The sequence below is a fragment of the Psittacula echo genome (genome assembly GCF_963264785.1).
Source record: "Psittacula echo genome assembly, chromosome: 21".
NCBI classification, from domain to species: Eukaryota; Metazoa; Chordata; class Aves; order Psittaciformes; family Psittacidae; genus Psittacula; species Psittacula echo.
The window spans coordinates 874,288-895,347 of record NC_137757.1 but is presented as its reverse complement, the minus strand read 5'-3'; the positions used below and the strand labels follow the sequence as shown (position 1 = coordinate 895,347).

The following is a 21,060-nucleotide window of genomic DNA, read 5'->3' as shown; positions in this document are numbered from 1 at the left end:
GCAGAAGAAGGATGAGCTTTTCCTAACTTTTGAATGCTTTGTGTGGGGAAGAGGTACGAGTGAGATGACTGAGGAGTGTTCTGCAAGAAACAAACATCTGATTCCACACGTCCTTTTTTTTTCCCCTATGTACAATCCACATACTTAAAACATATGAAAAGAACCACATCAAGCAACGAATTCAAGCCTCAAGTGGATGTTCATCTTGAAATGTAATGTAGGTCTTGGTCCATCTTCGCTTGATGTTTGCCTATGCTTGCATGCAGAGATCCTGGTTTGCTTTTGGTTTGGGACACTTTGGATTACCTTCTCCCTAGGCATCATTTTGCTCTATTCACTACCAAAGGGAGTAATGTAACGGTGGCTGATTAAGTTAAAGGTATCGGTGCCCAGCTGAGTTCCTCCTAGTAGGGTCTCCAGACCGACTCATCCATCCTCCCAGTAGTTGTCATGGTCGTCGGCGAGTTACTGTGGCTCCCATCTGCATCCACCCCATCATTCTGATTGCCCAGGTTGGGATTCATTAAGTTGTTCCCTGCTGAGGCACTTGTACAAGAGGAGAGCATCCGGGTGGGCGACCGCTCGCCACCCGCCACCATGGAGAACTGGTAGGAGCCCGAAGACGTGCCATAGTACAAATGGTAGGGAGAGGGGTTGGCCTGGAAGGGTCCACTTTGGTTCTGCGTGGAGCCGGGGTAGGGGGGTGGCAGGTAAGTGTGGTGGAAGCGCGTTGTGGTGGGCATGCTGGTCATGCTGATGCCCCCGATGCCGGTGGCAGAGGGAGTCGCGGTGTAGGGGAAGGCGGCAGACATGGCGCCGGGGTAATGCATCCGCGGGTCGGAGAACCTGGTCTCGGTGAGAGCCGGCAGCGTCGGGAAGGAGCGGTCGAACTGCCGAGGGTCGGAGAAGGGGCTCAGCTCTGACGTGCCTGTTGGGAGGCAGGAAGAAAGCGGGTGGTTAGAGCTCTGTCCTGGAGGCTGGTAGCGTTTGTCCTATAGCCTGCACCATCCCCTGCCCAAGGCATTAAAGTCAGAGGGAAAAGCATCTCCTGGATCTGCCAGGGAACTTAAATACAAAACCCCTAAAGCCATTTGTTTAAGTTGCTCCCATTTCCTGTCCTGAAATTTGTTGTTTCCTATCCAAGAAGGGACACGACCGAGCTGACTTCTCGAGGGGTCGATTCATCTCTGGCAGATTAAAAAACACACCCCATAAACACAGAAAAAAACTGTTTAGCCATTACATCAGCTGTGTAGTAAATAAATGGATGCAGGCCCCAGACGGCCAGTCCCTGGGATGGTCGGTGGTGTGTATACACACACCCGGAGACCGGGAGGAAAAGCTGGAGTCCAGACCAGCCTGCTAAGCCTTCTGTGGGTGGCCTGTTCGTGCTGATACCATCAGGGGATGAAGCTGATAAACACACAGCTAAAAACTCCCAAGCCAGGAGCCACAGTATCCCCCGCTTGATTTCTCTGTGTATTCTTCTCCTTCCAAGAGAATGAAGGCAGTGAGAAATTCAGGCTTTCTCCTGCTGGGGAAGGGAGACTTGGGTCAGAGCGGTGGGGACGGTACCCAGCTCCCTCGGAGCCCCCCATGCCTTTTCTTGAGGGGTCTAAACCCAAGGGGGTCACAGCCAGCTTGTAACTGGAGAAGGACCTCTACTCATCGCTGCTGGGTCCTGTCCTCCTGCAGGAAGCCCATGTCAGAGATGGGAATCCCCACCAGCAGATCCTCTGGGGACCTCAAAGCTTTCCTGTGGCACTCCCAGCTCACCCGAGGCTGCTGCCATCTCCTCACAGAGCCCAGCACACCTCTGGCCTTGGTGCATCTGAGACAAAGAGAAATGAGTTTGCTGTACAAGGAGAGCAAACAGAGCAAAACTTCTGTTCCCAAGACATCAGCAGAGCACGCCAAGTTCTGGCATGGGTTATGCAGGACGGCACGGCTGGAAATGCTGTGACTGTGCCCTCCTCAGCCTTCCAGCACCCTCACGAGAGGAAAACCCCTAGAAAGAGCAGCTCTAGCCCAAAGTGCTTGGCTGGTGCACCGAGCCCAAACCCTTGGCCACCTCGAGGAGGCTCTTCGTGCCTTCTGTTTGCTCCCAAGACCCCTTTTTCTCCCTTGCTAAGAGCAGGGGCATTGCGCCTTTCTGCTTTGGCAGTGGAATGTCATCTGGCCTCAGCGGCCTTTTTTTGTCACATCAGCTGGATTTTAAATCGACTCGGAGAAGAAAACATGTGAGATGAGCGCAGCAAACATGCTTGTTGGTTTTAGATATGCATATATATACAGCCACACGCATTCATGTGGCTGTCTATTTGCTATGCCTGCATCAGGACGTGTGCTTTATATATATTTATTGCAATGAAGCATTTTTAACTTCTCGGGGTTGGTGTTCCAGGCCCTGCGGTGTTTCCCCAGGAGAAGTCACCTGAGCTAATCCCTTCCAGCTAACTCGTGGCAAGGGCATGCTGTGGAGGTGCAGATAGGGAGGGGACTGGAGCTGAACCCTCTTTCTCATCCCAGGTGAGTCCTTCAGCCACCGCGCTGGAAGGAGAAGGGGATGGGAGGTTCCTCCCTCGCCTCCGGCCATTCTGCGGGATCTTCCCACGCAGGCTCCAGGAGGAGAAAGGTGGGGGAGCGCCTGGTCTGTGAACGTGGCTGCGGCTTTGGTGCGAGATAAGAGAGGAGCAGCTCAAAGCCGCTCTGCTCACACCCAGCCTGGCCGCCGTGCGGAGCGTTCAGCGTGCTCGGGCTGGCTGGAAAAGCGCAACGCAGCGAAAAATGCTCACAAGTGACCAGCCCCGCCTCGTCTCGCACCTCAGCCCGCCAGCAGCACCCTCTGCCCCGTCCCAGAGCCGCGCTACTGCAGGAGCAGCACCAGCGCTGCTGCCGGCCGCGGGGAGCCGAGGTGTGGGGACCGGCTCTGCAAGAAGCAGCTTGGCCAGAGCCCATCACTTCAGCCGGAGCCCGTCGCGGCAGCGGTGGCTGCGCTGTTTTGCCGTACACCGAGATAAAGCAGTCTCAAAATCCCCCCCGAAACCCCAGGCTGCTGCTCGCTGCCTTCCCAAGAGCAGACGATGCTTCCCAGCGATCGCACCTCGCTCCTGCGGTACCTTTCACATGCCTGTAAATAGTATTCCATGAAATGCAAATCGAACTAAACCCCAAGTGCTCAGGGCACATTTCCCTTTCCCTCTATAACGCACTCAAAGGGGTTTGGGTTTTTTTTTTAGAGTCTAAGTTATATTGGCCTGAACTTGCAACGCTTGGCAGCGGGTCCTTGACACCGATTCAGACACAAGTGTGTTCACCGAGGCTGCGTGTGCTGCTGCGGGGCCGGGGATGCGCTGGCTGCTATCTTCATCCTCACTGGATCTCAGGGTCAAAGTCTGGCCCAGAACAACGCTCCGGCTTTACCAGACCGGTCTGAGACTAAGAACCCCAGAACAACCCCAAAACCAACCCCACTGCTGCATCTGCCACTGTGCTGTGGGGGGGTGCGGTGCGTGTGCTGCCTTCCCGGGCTCTGGCAGCCCTGCACCGCGCCATGTGACGCCCGAGCAGCCCCCGGGAGGCAGAGCCGGTCCGTGCCCGCTCCCTGTCGCGACACAGCACAGGCTGCCCGGCGGAGCGCGGCCCCTGCCCCGGTGCTGCCCCGCCGCGCCGAGGGGCAGCCCCAGCCGCACCTTCCCGCCGCCAGCAGGGGGCGCCGCGCTCGCCGGGCGGGAGGCGGCCGCTAGGGGGAGCCGCGGCTCGGTGCGGGAGCGGCCGGAACGTGCGGGGCTGAGCCTTCATCCCAGCGCCTTCATCCCGGGCTGCTCCTGCATCCCAGCGCCTTCACCTCCGGCTACCCCTCCTCCACCTCGTGAATCCACACAGGACAAAGCCACGCAGCCCCGTGCCTGCCTCATCGTCCCTCCTGCCTTGCAGCTGAGGGGATCTTTACTGACACAACCCCCCCCAGCAAGGTCCAAATAAACCACTGCCATTAATGCCCTCCATAACGCCCAACTCAGCAGCAAAGCAACCCTCCATCACGCTCAGTCGAACGTCAAACAACGTCAAATGATGAGCAAGTGATGCACCAAGCAAATGATGGGGAAATGGGTGTGGATGAAGCTGAACCACAGGCCCCATGTGCCCTTCAAGCCCCCACCAACCGCGGGCTGTAAAACACCCATCACCCGTCACTCCATCACCCCATCACTCCATCACTCCATCACCATTGCCCCATCCCCAGTACAGGCAGCATCCAGCACATCTCTCACCCATGTGCGTGCTGCTGCGGAGGAGGATTTACTACGCTTGCCTCCTTTACTCGCTGTCCAGCCCCCATTTGCTTTTTTGGGCCCTGGCAATCTGAGCTTGAGTATTTCAGTTGTCCAGTTGCCAATCAAAATATTTGAAGGAAATGTTTATTTTCTTCTCGAAATCACACCAGCTGCTGCACTAACTGAATAAGCCCATTTAGCTGTAAGAATTTAACCATTGTAAGAGTGCATTGAGTCCCCCAACTACTCCAAAATCTGACCCAATCTATCAGCGGAAATGTCAATGTTTTGGATGGGAGTTTGGGGAAGTGTGGAATGTGTATTAAATAAAAGCCATGTAAAGGTCAAAGCCCTGATTAGTAATGCCACTGTCTCCTGGCTAGGGCTGTGCTGCTGGGGGACCACGGAGGCCAGGACACACCCCGGTGTTTAATTGTGCAGCTGCAATTTGCACCTTTTGAGGACCCCCAAGCCCCCCCCGCAGATGGAGCTGGACAGAAACAGGCTTTCAAAGCTGCTCAGCTCCTTCCAGATAAAACAACTGCGCCCAAGTGACACAGCAGCTTGCTTTGCACCGTGGAGACGATACAGGGCTTTTCTGGGGTGGGTGCGAAGGAGGTGGGTGCACAGAGCTGCCTCTGCAGCAATGGGAGATGAACCTCAGGGCTGCCCCTCTATTTCAGCCCTCATCTCATGACATCACTCTGGTCCCCATTTTAGAGATGTGGGGAACACGCAGTGGCCTATTGAGGCCAGCAATAGGGCTAAGCATGTGTGTGTAGTACACAACACACAAATACTCATAGTGTGTGGTACACACCGACAGAATAAAGGAAATTTAAAGGGAATTTGATAGTGCGGCACTCTCCAAGCATATAGAATATATAAATATCTACAGCCTGGCCATATATCACCATTTTATTTATATGCATATTCGTGCCTTGCAAAATAATCGTCATGAAAAATCTAGCCTGGGGAGGAAAAAAACCCTCCTTTCCTGCCTAATGCCATGATGATTGACGACAGTGTAAACACTAATGATACTTTATGCTTATGTATATAGTACACATGCACGTGCGAGACGGAGCGCGGACAGAAACTCTCTCTCTGTATATATCCTTGGCTATTTTTTCTGTACTAGTTTCTGTGATACTCGGACCTCTAACTTGTCTTTCAGCATTTTCCTGACCTCTCTTCCTCTCTGCTTCCTTCCACTGGTCGTAACAGCTCCATCTGGGAGCACGAGAGGCAGGTGGCCAAGGACGGAGAGAATCTGCTCTGCACGGGAAGGTGCACGAGATGCATTTGGTTTCTTAAGACCCAGCTCATCTCTAGAGCCGCGCCGCTCTCCTCTGCCCCCACACACGCAGGCAGGCTCTCACGCCTCCGTCACATGTGTGAACAAGTTCATTCCTTTCCAAGTAAGGGCCAACTAAAAAAGAGAGCGGCCCCTTCCTCCCACACCACGAAAAATAGAGCAAAAATTTATTTTGGGGGATGGAGGGGTGGTGTTGAAAGAAAAAAGAACCCAAGGGTGTGAACAGCATCCGTTGTTACACGCCCATGGAGCGATTGTTCTGTATCTGATACAACCAGCTCACGAACTGGGTGCAAGTACTTCCTCTGCAGAGTTTGAGAGAGAAAAAAGCAAAACCCCAAACCAAAACACAACAACACTCGGGTCCCTTATCACAGCATCGCCAGGCACCTCCTCCAGGCTGCCGAGCACGTCCGCGGCTCAGTTCTCGAGTTGTCTCCAGACACCGTGTGCTGCCGCGCACACACACACACACACACGTACCCCGGTGAGCAGCGCGAGTCCCCGCTCTGAGTCCTCTCCCAGCACTTCCCATCAGCCCTAAAACCTTCTGGGCAGCAGCCTCCTGCTCTGCACAGGCAGTGAGATGGAGATTCCCAGGTATTCCCAGCTCAGCGAATCATGCACTGCATCTCGGCCTCCTCTGCAAACTCCTCCATTGGGATGCTCATTCTGGACCCATCCTGCCCTCTCAGGAGGACCCTGCCTCTAATGTCCAGTCTGGATCTTTTCAGGGCCAGTTCAGCCCCATCTCCTGTGCCAGCACTGTCCTTCATAGCTTACATTAGCTCCTCTCCCTGCTGTTTACCCCCTGGATGTATTTACACAGAGCAATCAGCTCGCTCCCAGCCTGCCTTCACTAGACTAAACAAGCCAGGCTCTCCCCGCTTCCTCTCCCGCAGCAGCTCCTCTCTTCCCCTCAGCATCCCAAGGCCGCATCAGCCAACCCCCGCCAATCCATCCCGCACAGCTCATGAATAAGCTAACGGTGCTAACCGGAGCGGGTGGGTGGGCTGAACGGGAAACGTGCCCTTGATGGCAGGCACTGCCTCTGGCTTGCCTGCGCTTCGCTCTTTACCTGCATTCAAAGGGTATTAACAAAATTAACAAGCCCTGACTACATAAAAGGAAGTTGCTGAATTTACAACCCAGCCTGCAGCTAGACCACCTTGCCTGCTGAGCAGGTTTGGACCAGGCCAAGTCTGCCATGGGAAACCCACTGCGGAGCAGGGCCTGATTGCAGAGGCTGATGGGGCAATGAAGATGGGGTTCAAATGCAGGCAGTGATCTCCTGCAGCGGCCCCCGGGCTAGCAGTGAGGATACCAGCACATCCAAAAACCCCATGTCAAAGGCAGGACAGGATCCCTGGAGCCTGGATCTGGGCCTCTTGTGCTATTCCACTCTCCTGCTGTTGCACAGGAGATGCAGCCCTTGGGCATCTGAGCTGTGACTTGGGACATGGAGGTGGCTGCACATCAGCAGCAAGGCAGCAGCTGCGGGCACTTGGGCTCTCCCCAGGGGGATGCTCCCGTCCAGCACTGGCCTGTGGTTCCTTTTTGACGGTTACACACCACACTCATCTAAGGGACATTCACTGCGCAGCGGGCAAAAGTAATTGAGAGGAGCAGAGAAGCAGTTTAAAGATAGGCACAGAAGCCTGAAAGCAGGCAGGAAACCCATCTCAAGCGCGCTCCTTCCTCTGAGGCTGAAGCTGAATCCCACAGTATGTTTTCTTCCCACTAATGCTTGCCTAGCTTCCTTTGGAAACAATTTAGTCTCTGCCCATGGTAGAATGTTTTTATCCATTAAGAAACGGATATTTTAAAGAAACCATAAGTCGATCTGGACAGGGATTAGGAAGCAGCAATTCAGGGTATTTGCCGGGCCCATAATTCAGGACTTAACCTCAGAGGAGCCACGTTGCATTTCAGAAACAATAGGGCACTTGCTGCCTATGCCAAAAGGCTTCTTAAAAGTAATGTAATACTTTAAAAATGTGCATTTAGAAAGAAAAAGAGAGAGAGCTTTTACTTTAAATGCACGTGGTGAGGCATTCTGCCGATGGCTGCCCTGTGGTAAAAACATTGCACTGGTTTGAAGTAGCAGATTGGAAATCGAGCTGGTTATGGTGGACCAGGTTCCAGCACAGGAGATCTGGAAGCTCTTCACCAGCAAACACAACGTCTCTCAAACCGCTCGGCAAATAAAGGGCTGGGGGAGGCAGGATGGAGCTTGCAAAAGGATCCAGTGTTTACTGTTCTCCCTGTGAAGTCAAGGGAATTTGGTTCTGCTGGAGCAGTATGAAGAGTGTGTAAGGGTGCGCTAAGTGCATTAATCAAAGCAGCTCGCTCTGTTTCTGAGCAGATCAAGTTTGAGATCACTTTGCAGTTGCCCTCGTGTACACAAGGCCTCTACACATTGCTGGACAACGCACACAACTGCTTTTGAGCTGTTGAAGATGTTTCCACCACAAAGCTGGAGCACCGGAGCCGCTGCCAGGGCAGCCCCCTCTGTCGCAATGGGAATAAAGCGGTCCAGCATGAACCACTGCTGGGACAAGGGCAAAGCATCATGGTGAGAGCCGGGGGCTGCAGGGGCTGTCGCCCCAGGGGAACACATCTGTCATCACCCCACTGCCCCAGAGCAGCAGCAGAGGCACAAAGCAAGTTCCTTGAACATCTTGCTTCACTTCTGAGAGCTACTTGATTTGTTTTTAAGCTAGGAGACAAAACTCGGAATGAAGCAAGCACGCAAGGCTCTGGCTTCGCATGCCCCGTAATAAGGCACCGTTTCAAGACATCCTAATGACAGCTTGGTGTCTCGCTGCGGAGACGGGAGAGCCGGGATTTCAAAACCTCACATTTTCCAGACCTCACTGGAGAAGTATGAGGCCAAATCCTCAACGGAGGCGAATGGCTCTGCTCTGCTGAGGCCAGGGAAGCTGCATTGCTGAAGGGAGATGAGGGTCTGCCTGTCCTGCTGCCTGGCTACTGTGCCAGGCTCTCCTCACAGCTACACTAGGGTGAGCTCACAAGCGCCCTGGTTTCCCCCAAAGCAGGAATGATTCCTGGTGTGAGGAGGGTTGCTCGTGGGACAGGCAGAGGAAGGGATCGATTCCCTGCCCGGCTGCATGGGGTAGGGCAAGACTGACGCCACTGGAATATGTTGACACTGGGCAGCAGAACCCAGGGCAAGAGCAGGATGTGACCCTCTGGGCTCGGTGCTGAGCACACTCTCCTCCCATGTTTCCTGGCATGCCCTTCAGAAACGATCGGTTTGCTCTTACCGGGAGGTTTCTGGTTTGAGACCATTTAACCTCAAGAGGATCATTTTACTCGGGGGCTATTTATAACCTCCGGGGGCTGCTTTACTGAAAGTCTTCTGCAAATGGCTGAAGGCCAGATCCTTCTCCCATCTCCACCAACGTCCTTGCTGTGATCTCCACGGTGGCCACAGCCTGAGGAGCAAAGGTTGGGCTGCACCAGGGCAAACGCATCTCCAGAGGACCTCAGAGACCAACACTGTCTCCTGCATCCCCATCAGCTTCGAAGCCCAACCTCCATGTGCTGAGTTCAGGGACTTGAGGTGCCTGAATCCCCCCTCGCTGGCTGAAGCTGTTTCTGAGCATCTTGGCTTTGCCAGGAGCGGATTAGGAAGCGTTTGTGTAAAATGCCCGGTCAGCAGAACCGGGAGGCCATGGGCAGGCGGCTGTGGAGGGAAAACCTACATCTCCAGTGGCCCCCGGCACAGAGAACAGTAAGGCTGGGAAGCACCATGTAAAGGATAGCGGTGCTGGATGAACCTCAGCCTGCCCCATTGGCTCCTCCTAACCCGTATCTCGTTATGCTTTTTGCTAATCGGCTTCTCGTGTGTGTTACCTAAGAACGTGCCAAGTCGTGAGAATTACAGGCCTGTTAACTCCGGCGTTATTCTTGGCACTTACTTGGGTAAAAATGATGATCTTGGTGAATAAGCCGTGTGTGTGCGAGAGAGATTTTGGGGTTTTTTAGTATTATTGTTATTATATTGGTTGTAGCCAGCGTTGTGTCAAAAGGACAGGGCCGAGATTAAAACGACCGAGCTGATCCTGCTCCCAGTGACGCTGGGAAGAACCCACAGTAATTTTAAGACAGTTCCTCCAACTCAGGAGCAAGGGAGCCAAGAGCAGAGCGTGCACGAACTGCCTTCTGCAGCATTCCTGGTACTCTGGATTCCCTCCGCAGGAATGACTTTAGATGGCTAATTCTGTGTGTCTCCACTCCTGCTGTCACTTGACATTTGGGAGTTTGGCAGGGATGGCAGCTTGTGGCCAGTTTCAGTTTTTGCCTTGCTGCATTTGTGTCATCACCTGATTCTCTGCTCCAAGCAATGCTCTTTGGGTTTCTGGCACGACAGGGGACTGTGCTAATTTAAAATACACATATTTTTCTTTTCCCTGCCCCCAAGAACTGTTTGTTACAGCCAACGAGACGAGTCTATGAAGCTCTTTCTCTCCCTCCCTCTTGCCTTTTAAAACAAGAATCAAATGATAATCCTACACACAGTGCCCGGGTTCTTCTCACAAACCGTGCTAATATCAGTGAAAATTCCAAGCATGGAGATTTGCATTTCAATGAGAAATAAATTAAATTAAACTTCACTGCAATTTGGAGTTGGGAGGAGCGGGGCAGCTCTACCATTCAGGTAACGTTTTCAAACAGGTTTTTGCACCTGAGACACCCTCTTTGCCCCGATACTGAGGGTTTCAATCATCTGCAGCACTCCTGAAAACACAACGCAAAGGCTTTTGGAAGTTTTCAAATGAAACCTTCCAAGGGCCACTTCTCACCCAAACTCAAAGTGCAAGCAGCGTAAACGCTTCCCTAAAACCCCTGTTCGTATTTCTGCTGATGTTCAAAGGAGAACATCACCGAGATGATTAAAATGTATGAAAAAGGACCATGTCCCAGGTGCAGACAGGAGAACAGCCTCTTAATGCATCCTGGTAGCATGCGGCCGTGCTGAGCCAAGCAGAAAGCTGGGAGCAGGGAGGCAGACGGGTATTTCCAGTGCTGTGTGGAGCTGAGATTCGGGTGCATGGGAAGGAGCAGGCTGACCTCTGCCACCTTGGGTAACTGGTGGCAATTCCTACCTCTGGCACCAAGCTTTGATGCAGATGCCTGGGGAACGCCCGAGGGCTCAGCCATGCTGATGGCAAATATGGGAAGAGCAAAGGTTGTGTGTGTGTGTGCGCACGCGTGCACCCATGCAGGTGTGCATGCGTGTGGGGAATTATGCTGGAGCTGGCTGATGGATCACCAGACTTGGCATAAACACAATGCAACAAGATAAGAAACCATTTGGATTAGCATGTAAAGTATAATACACCCTTTCTAGTTGATGCTTAACCGTCTACACGGGCGCCTTCATGTCAAAGAAGCTACTGGATTCAACGTGCATTGCTATGATCTCCTTCATGCTCCTGCTGAAACTGCTCCGTTTTCCCTAAGACCCTGTATCTAAAGCAAAACACCTGGGTTTACTGTTCAGCAGCCATCTGCTCATTTAATGGCTGCAAAAAGGCTTCTACGATCAAGAAACCCAAGCAAACCCCTTGTCCCGCAGGCAGGGCTCCTTACCCAGGGGAGAGCTGGACTCCAACCCTAAAACACCATCCGGAGGGAAGCGTGCTCGCCTGGGACGGCTCCGCTCCCTAGCTGGCAGTGTCGGAAGCACAAGGGTTTGGGGTGCGACGCCAGGCTGGGGCACCCAGCCAGTTACCTTGTATTGGAGTTTGAGCCTGGGACCCAAAGTGGCTCGGGGTGCTGAGGGATCCGCGGGGGTTAGGTGTTGTTGGGGTGACTCTCATGGACTGCCGCAGCCGTTCCAGCTCCCCGTAGCGGTCGGTGAAGGGTTTGGCTTGGTCTTCTAGCTTTTGTCTGTGCCCTGGAACATGATAAGAGAATCTGATATCTGATCAGTTACCCTTTGGCTGGAGCACCCTGGTTACACACTCGGCACAGCCTCCACCTTCGTGGTTTGCTCTAATTCGCATGGGCAGTGCTTGGCAGCCCCGGTGCAGGTCGGCTCCATGGGGCTCTGCACAGCGCACGCATGAGGAAAGACCTTGTGGCTTGGGCAGACAGAGCCTGCTGAAGAAGGGACATGGACTGACCCAAAGAGGCCCCAGAAGGTCCATTGAGCCAGCATCTGATCAAGGAGCAAGATGTGTGCGCCAGGGTCAGGATGCCCTGTGCTGTGCCCTCAGCAGCCCTTGCTCACTCTGCCCCATCTCCTGGCAGGGTGGTGACTGGGGAACAGCAAAGGAAACATTGAGTTTTAAGTATTTTCTACAGCGTTTGCTCAGTGCACAAAGAACAAACTCATCCCGCTCCAGCCCCATCCCCAGTTCTGTCCATGCGGGGTCAGAGCCAGGCAGGGCTGGAGGAGCCGCAGGAGGGAGGGAGCAGCTGCCCGGTACCATGCTGTGGCCACTTCACTTTGCTTTCTCTCTGTTCCTCTTTTCCTACCCATCAAATGGGGAGAGTATTCACCCACCTCCCCAGGCAGGGCAGCAGCTAATGAGCGTTTGTAAAACACTCCCAGCTCCTTAGGTAGCAGCTGCTGGCACAGGGCAATAATGATTAAATTTATGCTAAGTGTCCCGAGGCGAGAGGCGCATGAAATACACTTGATACATAACTCTTGCATTTTACTATATTAATCATCGCCAAACAGCTTCACTCTCTCTGGGCCCGATTCCAGTCTCAGTTACACCCGCACAAAGCTGGAGGGACTCCAGAGAAGCCGGAGCTGCTTTGGTTTTACGTTGGTGCCAGGTTCAGACCTTGGGTTCTCCTTGCTCTTTACCAGACGAGCAACATCCCCAGCTCCTTGCACCTGCCATGGAAGGACCTTCCCAAGGTGGCGAATGCCTTATCCCAGCGCGATCAAGCGCAGGGCTCGGGGCACTGGAGGTGTGCGGGCACGCCGGGGAGATAGGCAAGGAGCTGGGAAGAAATCCTTCTGCAGCTCTTCTGAGAGCTGCTGGGCCTTATCAGATCCAGCCCTACAGCCCAGCCGAGTCAAGCTCAGTTCTCGGTGGCTGTTATTGATGCATTTGAAAGACTTCCTCTTGCTGGCACCCCCATTCCCTGCCCCTCACAGCTGCGGAGCGGGAGCTTGGTGTCAGTTTATAGCAAAGCCACAGAAAGTCCCCGGATTTCCCCCTCTTTCAAGCTGCTCTGTGCTATCTTCTGATCTCTTTTGCTTGGCTCGTCCTCCCGGACTGTCTGCGGAGACGCCGGGCAGGAGCAGAGCACTGGCTCTGGAGGGATCTCGCGCTCCCGGCTCAGCTCCCTGCCATGGTGCCGCTCCACGGGTACCACAACAGCAAATCACACCCAGCTTCTGCTTCTGAGGGCCTTTGCCCCTCCTCTGGGAGCTCCACATGGAGGTGAAACCCCACCACCCCCCCAAACCCTGCAATCCCCCTGCTCCCGGTGTGTGAAACTCCAAACAGAAACGTATACTGACACCGGAGAGCAGAGCTTGGTGAGGGCCAACTCCCAGCAGAAAGCAAACCCCAGCGCTCCCCTGCTGTGTCAAGGAAACCAAGGAAACCTCAAATCTGCACCAGAAACCATCTCTTCTAATCTCTGTGCATCCCTGGACGCAGGCACCTCAGCCTTATCTGAGCGCCTTTGGAGACGGGAGCAGCATCTGTCACTCGGCACTTGTCCCCAGGGGGAAGCATGTGCACTGGGGTGTCTTGTTTTGGTCCAAGTTTGGTTGTTTCAGTATACGTTTGAGCACAGAAGAAGAAAAGTCAGTTTATGTTGTACTTTTAGGCAGTTTTCTCAAGCAGAGCGTAGCAGAGAAGCCAGAAAGACTTAAAAGACCAACTTCTACATAAATTTAATAGGAAATAAATTCTCTGCCTCTGTCTCAGCTGAAACCCCATCCTGCAGTAGCATCCTTCGTGTGACTGAGAAAACCCTACAAAATAGTGACCTCAGTGCTGCGAATGTTTTTAAGGATGGTTCTGCCACACAGCTTGACTGAGGGCTGCATGTGGCTGCATCAAGCTGCACTTGCTTGCCCTGGTCCCCAGGCTGCTGAAGGTGGGCACAGCCCAGGGGGTTTAAGCCTAAAGTAAGCAGCAGTGCTGTGCCTACACCCTCTGGAAAGGGCTGGTTTGCGGTTACCAACAAAACCTCCCCAAAACCATCCTAAGACAAAGAAAGCAGAAAGCTTGATGCAAGTGTAAGTCACAGCAAACACGGGGGCTCACGTAGGAGTGAAAACCCAGATGAGGGCTGTGGTGGGATCAGGACCATTTCAGCTCTCCTAGACCCTCTCCAGGTTGTATCTCACCCATCTCCATGGGTGGGACCTGGCAGCAATAAACTGCATGACAGAGGGCAGCGAATGAGTTAAAAACCACCACCTTGGGCTGCCAACCCTCTTCGGTACAGGCTGTCTGCCCAGGACTTCCTGCCTCTTGTCACTTAGAGCTGGGGACGTCAGACCTTGTCACGCAAGAGAGAATCACTGTTAATGGGTTTCTTTCATCAGAACAACCTGAGCTTTTTAATTTCTGCAGCGGTTGACTTCATTAAAAGCCCTTCCCCATCTACCCACAGCTGCCATGGAGAGGAAACCAATGTCGTCAAGTGAACAATAGCTCATACCTTAGAGAAGAGGAAGGTGGTTTCTAGCTTAACCCAAGGACAGACTCAAAGCCTGACGAAGCCAGTGGGTGGATTTTTTAACCGACTTCAAACAGCTCCAGACCTTATCCCAAGGAATCTGTCTGAGAAGTCTTAATCACCCCAACCTGTGAATTCTGGGGCATGAAACCTGCTGCTGGGTTGGAGATGCTGTGCTGCCTTTCCAGCCATGCTGTCACTGGCTTGCGGGCCAATGTTTAGGGAAACAGGTCCTTAGTACTATGAAACAATGGCAGCTACTGACCTTCAGCACTTCTTGTCAGCAGCACAAGGGTTTCACCACTGGATTGGGTTTCCGAGTCAGTTCACTCCGATATTGAACACGACATGATGTAAACATTGACAGATCACCTACGATCCCGATGTAGCAACAAGATCTGTATCAGCATATCAAACAAACGATCCCATCGAACACTTCCCAGCTGGAAGAGCCGATGTGAATTTGACACTTTAAGCTGGTAATAAGAAGCATACTGGAAGTTTTGGGTGTTTCCTTGGAATGCAGACAGCGAAACAGTGTGTGCCGTGCTGCAGCTCAGGCCCTCAAAGCTATGATTTAAAGACATGCTTTCTGCATTAAAACATTTCAAAGACTAAACACATCCTGCTCTTCCTTCTAGGAGTGTGCAACCTGATGAGGCTTCCGAAGCCGGGACCTGGATGGGGTTTCCAGGCAGTGGGTGGGTGTCCATGGTGTTCACCAAAAGCAGCTTATTTCCCCAGATTACTGAGATGCAGTATATAAAATTGATCAAAGGTAGAAAGGGGTTACAGTCGGGAGGGACAGGGAGCAGCGTGCTCTCCCACCTCGGATTTGGGTGCCACGTTGGTCCCCATCCCCACTATAGCCCCGTGCTACCAAAGGGCGGGAGAGCAGATGGTGGGAAGTGGCTTGGCCCTGCCCAGGCGTCTTGCTGTGAGCGCTGGCGGCAAGCTGGAGTGAAGGAAACGCGGCGTTTCAGCTCCGGGGGGATCTTCATTAACACACACATTTGCAGATCATTTCCTTAGCTCCACTGAAGAGGCTGCCAGAGCCAGGCAGCAGCTCGAGCAGAGCCATCAGCGGCCACAGGGACCCCACGCGTCCACCTTTGAAGCAAGGCTCCAAGCATCTCACCAACAAGCTTTCACCATCCTGCACCAAAGGCTCTGCTCAAATACCAACAGCCAAATGCCACAGCCCAGCCAAGGAGCTCGCCGGGAGCAGTCCGTGCAGCCACACTGCACATAATCCAGTGCCTTAGTCTCTACATGTCCATGAGAATGGACCACAAGAAAGCAATCAGCAGCGGAGAGAACTCCATTCTGCACACAAAACACCTTTCAAATCCCACTTGTAGCCCTCAGAATAGGTACTTCAGAGACACACCAATCCTCTACAGACAGTTGAATTTTTTCCCAGTCTCAGTCCCGGCTTGACTATCAAGTCCCAGCACATGCTCCAGAAACAAGCCACATGTGAAACGCCTGTGCTATGGGAACAGCAGGCCTGTCCCTTACAGCAGATGGTGGAGTGGTTTCATCTTTGTACACCTATAACACAAGATATGAACATCCCTCAGGTCTCCCCTGGAAACCCATCTCCAGCTTGAGATGCGCCATGGGAAATCCCCGGCCAAGAAGAATCTGGTGGAGCCCCACAGCCAGTGGAGGACAGTGTGGAGATGGGAACTGGCTGCCCATGGCAGAAAGGGACTCAAGGAGGACAATGGAGGTCTCCACCAAGCCCCGGTGAGAGGCAGCAGCCGGCAAGCGCCAGCACTACTTCAGCCCGCTTCTGAAAGTTGAAGCCCAGAAGTTCACAGGAGGGAGCAGGAGGAAAAAGTTAGAAGGAACCTTCTCTTCTGCTGCCGAACAAAGTGAGGCACAGATAACTCATTATTCACATGTTTGAAGTTGGCCTGCTTACGCCATTTGGAAAGAGAATCAGTCACGGCGAGGCTTTGCTTTGGTTTCCTCTGGCTTTCGTGAGACACTACCGCTACTGTCTTGCTCCAGCTTGGAGAGAAAGGGGAGTGTGTCGCAATGCGCCGCGGCTCGCACGTCCTGGCAGAGGGTTTACACCGGCTCCAACAACGAGAGGAAAAGAATATTTAAGGGGGTGGAGGAGAGAATTAAAAGAAAAGGGCTGCTAATTTATAAAGCTTTTTTGGCTGGTGGTGGTCTGAGATGAATTGGCTGCCTCTAAAAGGATGAAAATAAATATCCCTCTTTTTGAAGGAAATAGGCTGGCTGCTGGCCAGCTGGCAGGAAGCACAGAGATATGTTGCATTTACAGGAGGTTTTTTGCTGTCTGAAGCTCCAGCAGCGGGAGATGTTCGTTCTAGGCAGCCTGGCATTGATTAGCGGCTTCGCAAGCCCCTCATCTCCTCTCACTTCTGGGTTAGTACCTTTGCCTCTGCCTCTTCCTGCCCGCCCTGCCATGGGGGCACCTTCTGATAAATCCTTTTGTGGCCTTTTATTACACTGGAAGACCCTAAAACCAAGCCCTCTGGAAGGAAAACAAAGCAGGGTATTAAATTAGAGATTTAATCAGAAAGCTAGGGTAGCATCTCCAAAAGCCCCCAGGATTCAGGGGCCGTGGTCCCTGTTCAAATCCAGAGGAACATCACGCCCAAATTTCCACACACCTTCGGCACAAATCCCTGAAGGACACGAGCTCCCCGTTCCCAGGGTTTCAGCAGAGAGACTGAGTCTTTCTGGATTTGCAAAGATACTATATAGCAGTTCTCAGCATAGGGAAAGCTGAGGGCGTGCTCAGCAGCAGACTGGGTAAAATTCATCAGGTTTAAGTATTTATCTCACTCGTGCCTTGCTGAAAATCCCCGTCAGTGCTTTCCTGCACCTTTCCATCCATAAAGACCTCTGAAAACCTGGCTCTGGGGCTGCAGAGTGAAGTAGGTGCCTCCTAAGACCTTTGATTTGCAGATCTGAGAATTCCACTCGCGCCACAGGCCAACAGATCACTGCAGTGTGCGGGGAGCACGGCAGCTCTCGGAGCAGGATGCAAACCCCACCAGCACCAGCCTCACTGCCTGCTCTGCACTGGCTCCTGATTCCAGGAAAGCAAAATTCTTTTATGGGCTGCGATCCAGTTCTCATGGAATTGGGCAAACCCCCTGGTTCAAAGATTTCAAAGCTGGGTGCTGGGGAGGAAGCAGAGATCTCAAGTACATCCAGCTGGTATTGCCTCAGCCACGTCTGAGATCAGATTTTAGCTGCATACATTAGCTGTCACTCTGTAGATCAGTGGAGTGATGCCAATTTGCACTGAGTTAATGCCTGCTATCTAACAACTTGAAATGGGACCCGTGTGGTACCAGTATAGCTGGTTTTTCCCAGTTCATAACCTGTTCCATTAGGGCAAGCACATCAAATTCCTTTGGGTGACACTGGTTATACTCTGCCCAGGATGGGGAGGACCATCTGCTGGGTTCAGACCTGTGCAAGAGATGTGCTAATGGACACGAGATGCATCTGATGACCAGGTACAGCAGCGTTTTGCCAATCCTGGGGTCCATGAAAACAGACCTAACTTTCCCAAGGCTTGAGGATGCTGAGCACTGGGTTTCCCCTTTGCCCTAGGACAGAGCTGGAGCTGAGCCCTGGCATTTGAATACTAATATCCCCCTATCCCAGGATGGAGCTTCAAGCTCCATCTCCAGAGACGGGCTGGTATGTCAGATAATTACTGCTGCTGACGAGCTTTGCCAGCACACACAGCACAATGCTACAGGCAAGAGCCCCAGAGCCACGCTACCTGCACAGCACCCTCAGTCCTCTCTGCAATGCTGCTTCAACAAAGCCAAAGCGGCAGAGCTGTGCATGGGCTGACCACAAGCAGGGCCTTTGGGACGTGCTCAGCTGGGAACCTCCATGCAGAGAGGCACAGGAGCATGGGGCTCAGCTGCTCAGCACCTTCCCATTGGCACAGTGCAAGGGCTCAGAGGCTGAGACAGGCGATGGGATGCTTTCTGCTTGTTGGGTTCTTCCTCCCCCTCCCAATACAGTGTGTAGATTCACTGGAAAGAGTAAGGTAAAATAATACAAAATCACGTCTAAGCACCTTCCGCTGCAGGATATGATTTATCTCTTGCAGAGCAGGTGACTGGTCTCCGGCAGCGGAAGAGAAGGGTCTTCGGAACTAAATTTCATCTCACTCTGAGTCAAATCCTCTTCCTCCCTCCGCCACATCATTAAAGTGATTGGTTGCACTGATAAGCCCTTTAGAGAGGGAGAAACGAGATGTGTCCTGCCCTGACATCTGATGTGATCTTGTGGTTTTGTTTGATAGTTCTGGTGCTTTAGCTGCTGCCTTCCCTGAAACAAAACTTGCCTTTTAGCACTGACTTCTTTCCTCTTCTCCAGCCTGTGGCCCTTTGCACTGTCCTGAGCTCACAAATCCTGCCCAAGGGAAATGGGGCCGCAGTGCATTAATAATGCGGCATGATGCAGTCCCAGCTACAGCATGATAAATCCTCACCAACAGCAACCTCCACATAGGTGCAATGCTCCCACATCGCCTGCTGCCCACCAGGTCATTAGATCTGCTTTACAAGTGGGTAAACTGAGGCACAGGGCAAAACACTGTCCCTTTGCAAGGGAGGGAAGGTCACCAACATCCCTGCCCCAGTGCTCACAAACGCTCCTTTTCATGCTGACCTGTCCCATCACTCACATCCCACCCAGCCCACTGGTCCCTCCACGCAGCTCCCTTCAGGCCACCGCTGCTCCCAGTGGGAATCTCTTTTGCTATTTATAGGTACAGCACCCAACAACTGCCCCTGCACCAGCACCGAAACCCCAGCAGCCTTCTGGAAGAGGCATCAATGCAACTTAATTCTCCAAACATTCCCATCCACCAGAGGATCCTCTTGCTCCAGGTTCATCTCTTACAAATGGTCTATCAACTCCTGCTTCTCCGATTCCGATTTATCCCCAAAGCTGGAGCAGGAATGCCTCATCCAGCCCAGCTGAGAATCGTGCCCTCGGGTTTTCCCGAAGCTTTCAAAAGCAGGAGGTGTTGCAACCAATTTCAACAAAGATTTCTTTGTACAATGCAAGCAAAAATCATTTCCCTGTTCTGACTCCCAGTACGGCTTCACCTAGAAAATGCTGGTCACTTTTAAGTTGAATGATTTGAAGTTATTATGCGCCAGGTGATTATAAAAGGAGAGGTGGAATTTACGGTATGTGGCAAATAAAATAATTAGAGGGGTGAATTTACTGGAGCCCATATAATTTTGGTTGCTGTGTTAATACCTGAGGCCGCGATTACAGCCTCGAGCTGTAGCACCAAAGGCCCAGGCGATGCAAACCCATCGCTTTGAGCGTGGTCGGCAGCCTCTGTCCCTGCTCTGCTCTCCCCAGGGAATGCTTTGGTGTCCCCAGGGATGTTCCTATGCCCTGGAAAGAGGGGAGCGGGTCCGACATGGGGCTGGGGGTCCAGCACAGCCCAACCCATGCAAACCCAGCACCCGGCTGCTTTTCTCCCTGAGGGCTTTTTACACATTATCTTCTCTGGCTCCCCCTTGCCCCGTCTTTGCAGGATGGGACCCCGAAGGCGTTAACTGAATGGCAGTGCCTATAAGAAACAAGAGGAGGCAGTTGAACATAATTGCCTGTGATGCATGTATCGACAGTGTCCAAGCTGCCTCTGCAAGAAAACAATGCCCTGGTCGGCCTGGGCAAATCCCAAAGGGTGCAAACTTCCCGTTGGGATCAAAACACATTAGTGATGGGAATACAAACAGAGAACCTCCCCGTGGCAGCAAGCACTGGTTTGCAAAGTCTCCTGCAGGAACCCAGACCCTCGCACCAGCTCATCGCTCCCCAGCACCCACTCCGCAATGCGGGACCAGCTTCTGCCTTGTAGCCGGTGCCATCACCCAGCGTTTGCATTTCATTTGCCTCCATCCAAAGAGCAAATGGGACAGGGAAGGGTGGGATGGAGCTGAACGGTCTCTGTGCCCCATCCCAGGCACCAACCACCCCACGGCAGCTGGAGGGACAGCAGAGAAAACACCAATAGAACTGAGCTATTAAAATACTACATTCCCACTGAGGATTGCCCCTGCCTGCTGTGTTCCAGGCCCCCCAAAAGCCCACATTCCATCCAAAGCCCTTTTGCTCCTCCATTAGGGCCCTGCAGGGCTGGATCGGAGACCCACGAGCTCTGCACAGCTCTGTTCCAAAGCACGACCCAAAGTAGTGGTGTGGAGCCCCCAGAGTTTCTTTAAACATCCATCTCCAAGAGCTGCAGCACATCCAGAGCAGGGAGTTCATAGGGAAAGTGTCACTAAGGATTTCCTCCTCTTCCTTCCCAGGGAGGGGGACAGCTCTCCAGAAATGGGAAATCAGCGTACTTTAAGCACCACGTTTTGTAGCTATTTTATATCGACAAATAACTGTGCCGGAAGTGGTGAGGTCATTCATTTATTTAAATGATCTCGTTGGTTTGATTGATTTAGTTCTCTCTTTTTTTCTTCCTCTCATTTTTCCTTTTTCTTTGCAATTTCCTTTTTCTTTTTCCCTATTTCCCAGACAAGCTGGGAAATGCGTGTGTATTTATATCTAGCTAAGGATAAGCAGGGGAATAAAAAAAAGCCCCTAATAATACCCAAAACCATCACCCCATGGGAGCACTTCAGTTCTGAGCCTGCTTTTAATCACAGAAACCTCCCCAGTCTGAGTTTTGCTCGCCCCATGAGGGAGCCTTTCTGCCAAGATAAAGATCTGAACTCGCACAATACT

At 52.6% G+C, this 21,060-nt stretch overlaps 1 protein-coding gene across 1 annotated transcript in view; it reads right to left on the bottom strand.

Annotated features, from left to right (window-relative positions):
* Nucleotides 1–404: 404 nt before the first annotated feature.
* The window catches only part of RUNX3 (RUNX family transcription factor 3), a gene marked incomplete at both ends in the record, with an annotated part of 46,417 nt that continues 25,761 nt past the window's right edge, over nt 405–21,060 (bottom strand). The window contains 2 exons of the mRNA XM_080632478.1: nt 405–928; nt 11,357–11,521. Of these exons, the coding sequence (XP_080488604.1) occupies nt 405–928; nt 11,357–11,521 (689 nt within the window). The remainder of the gene's footprint in view (nt 929–11,356; nt 11,522–21,060) is intronic.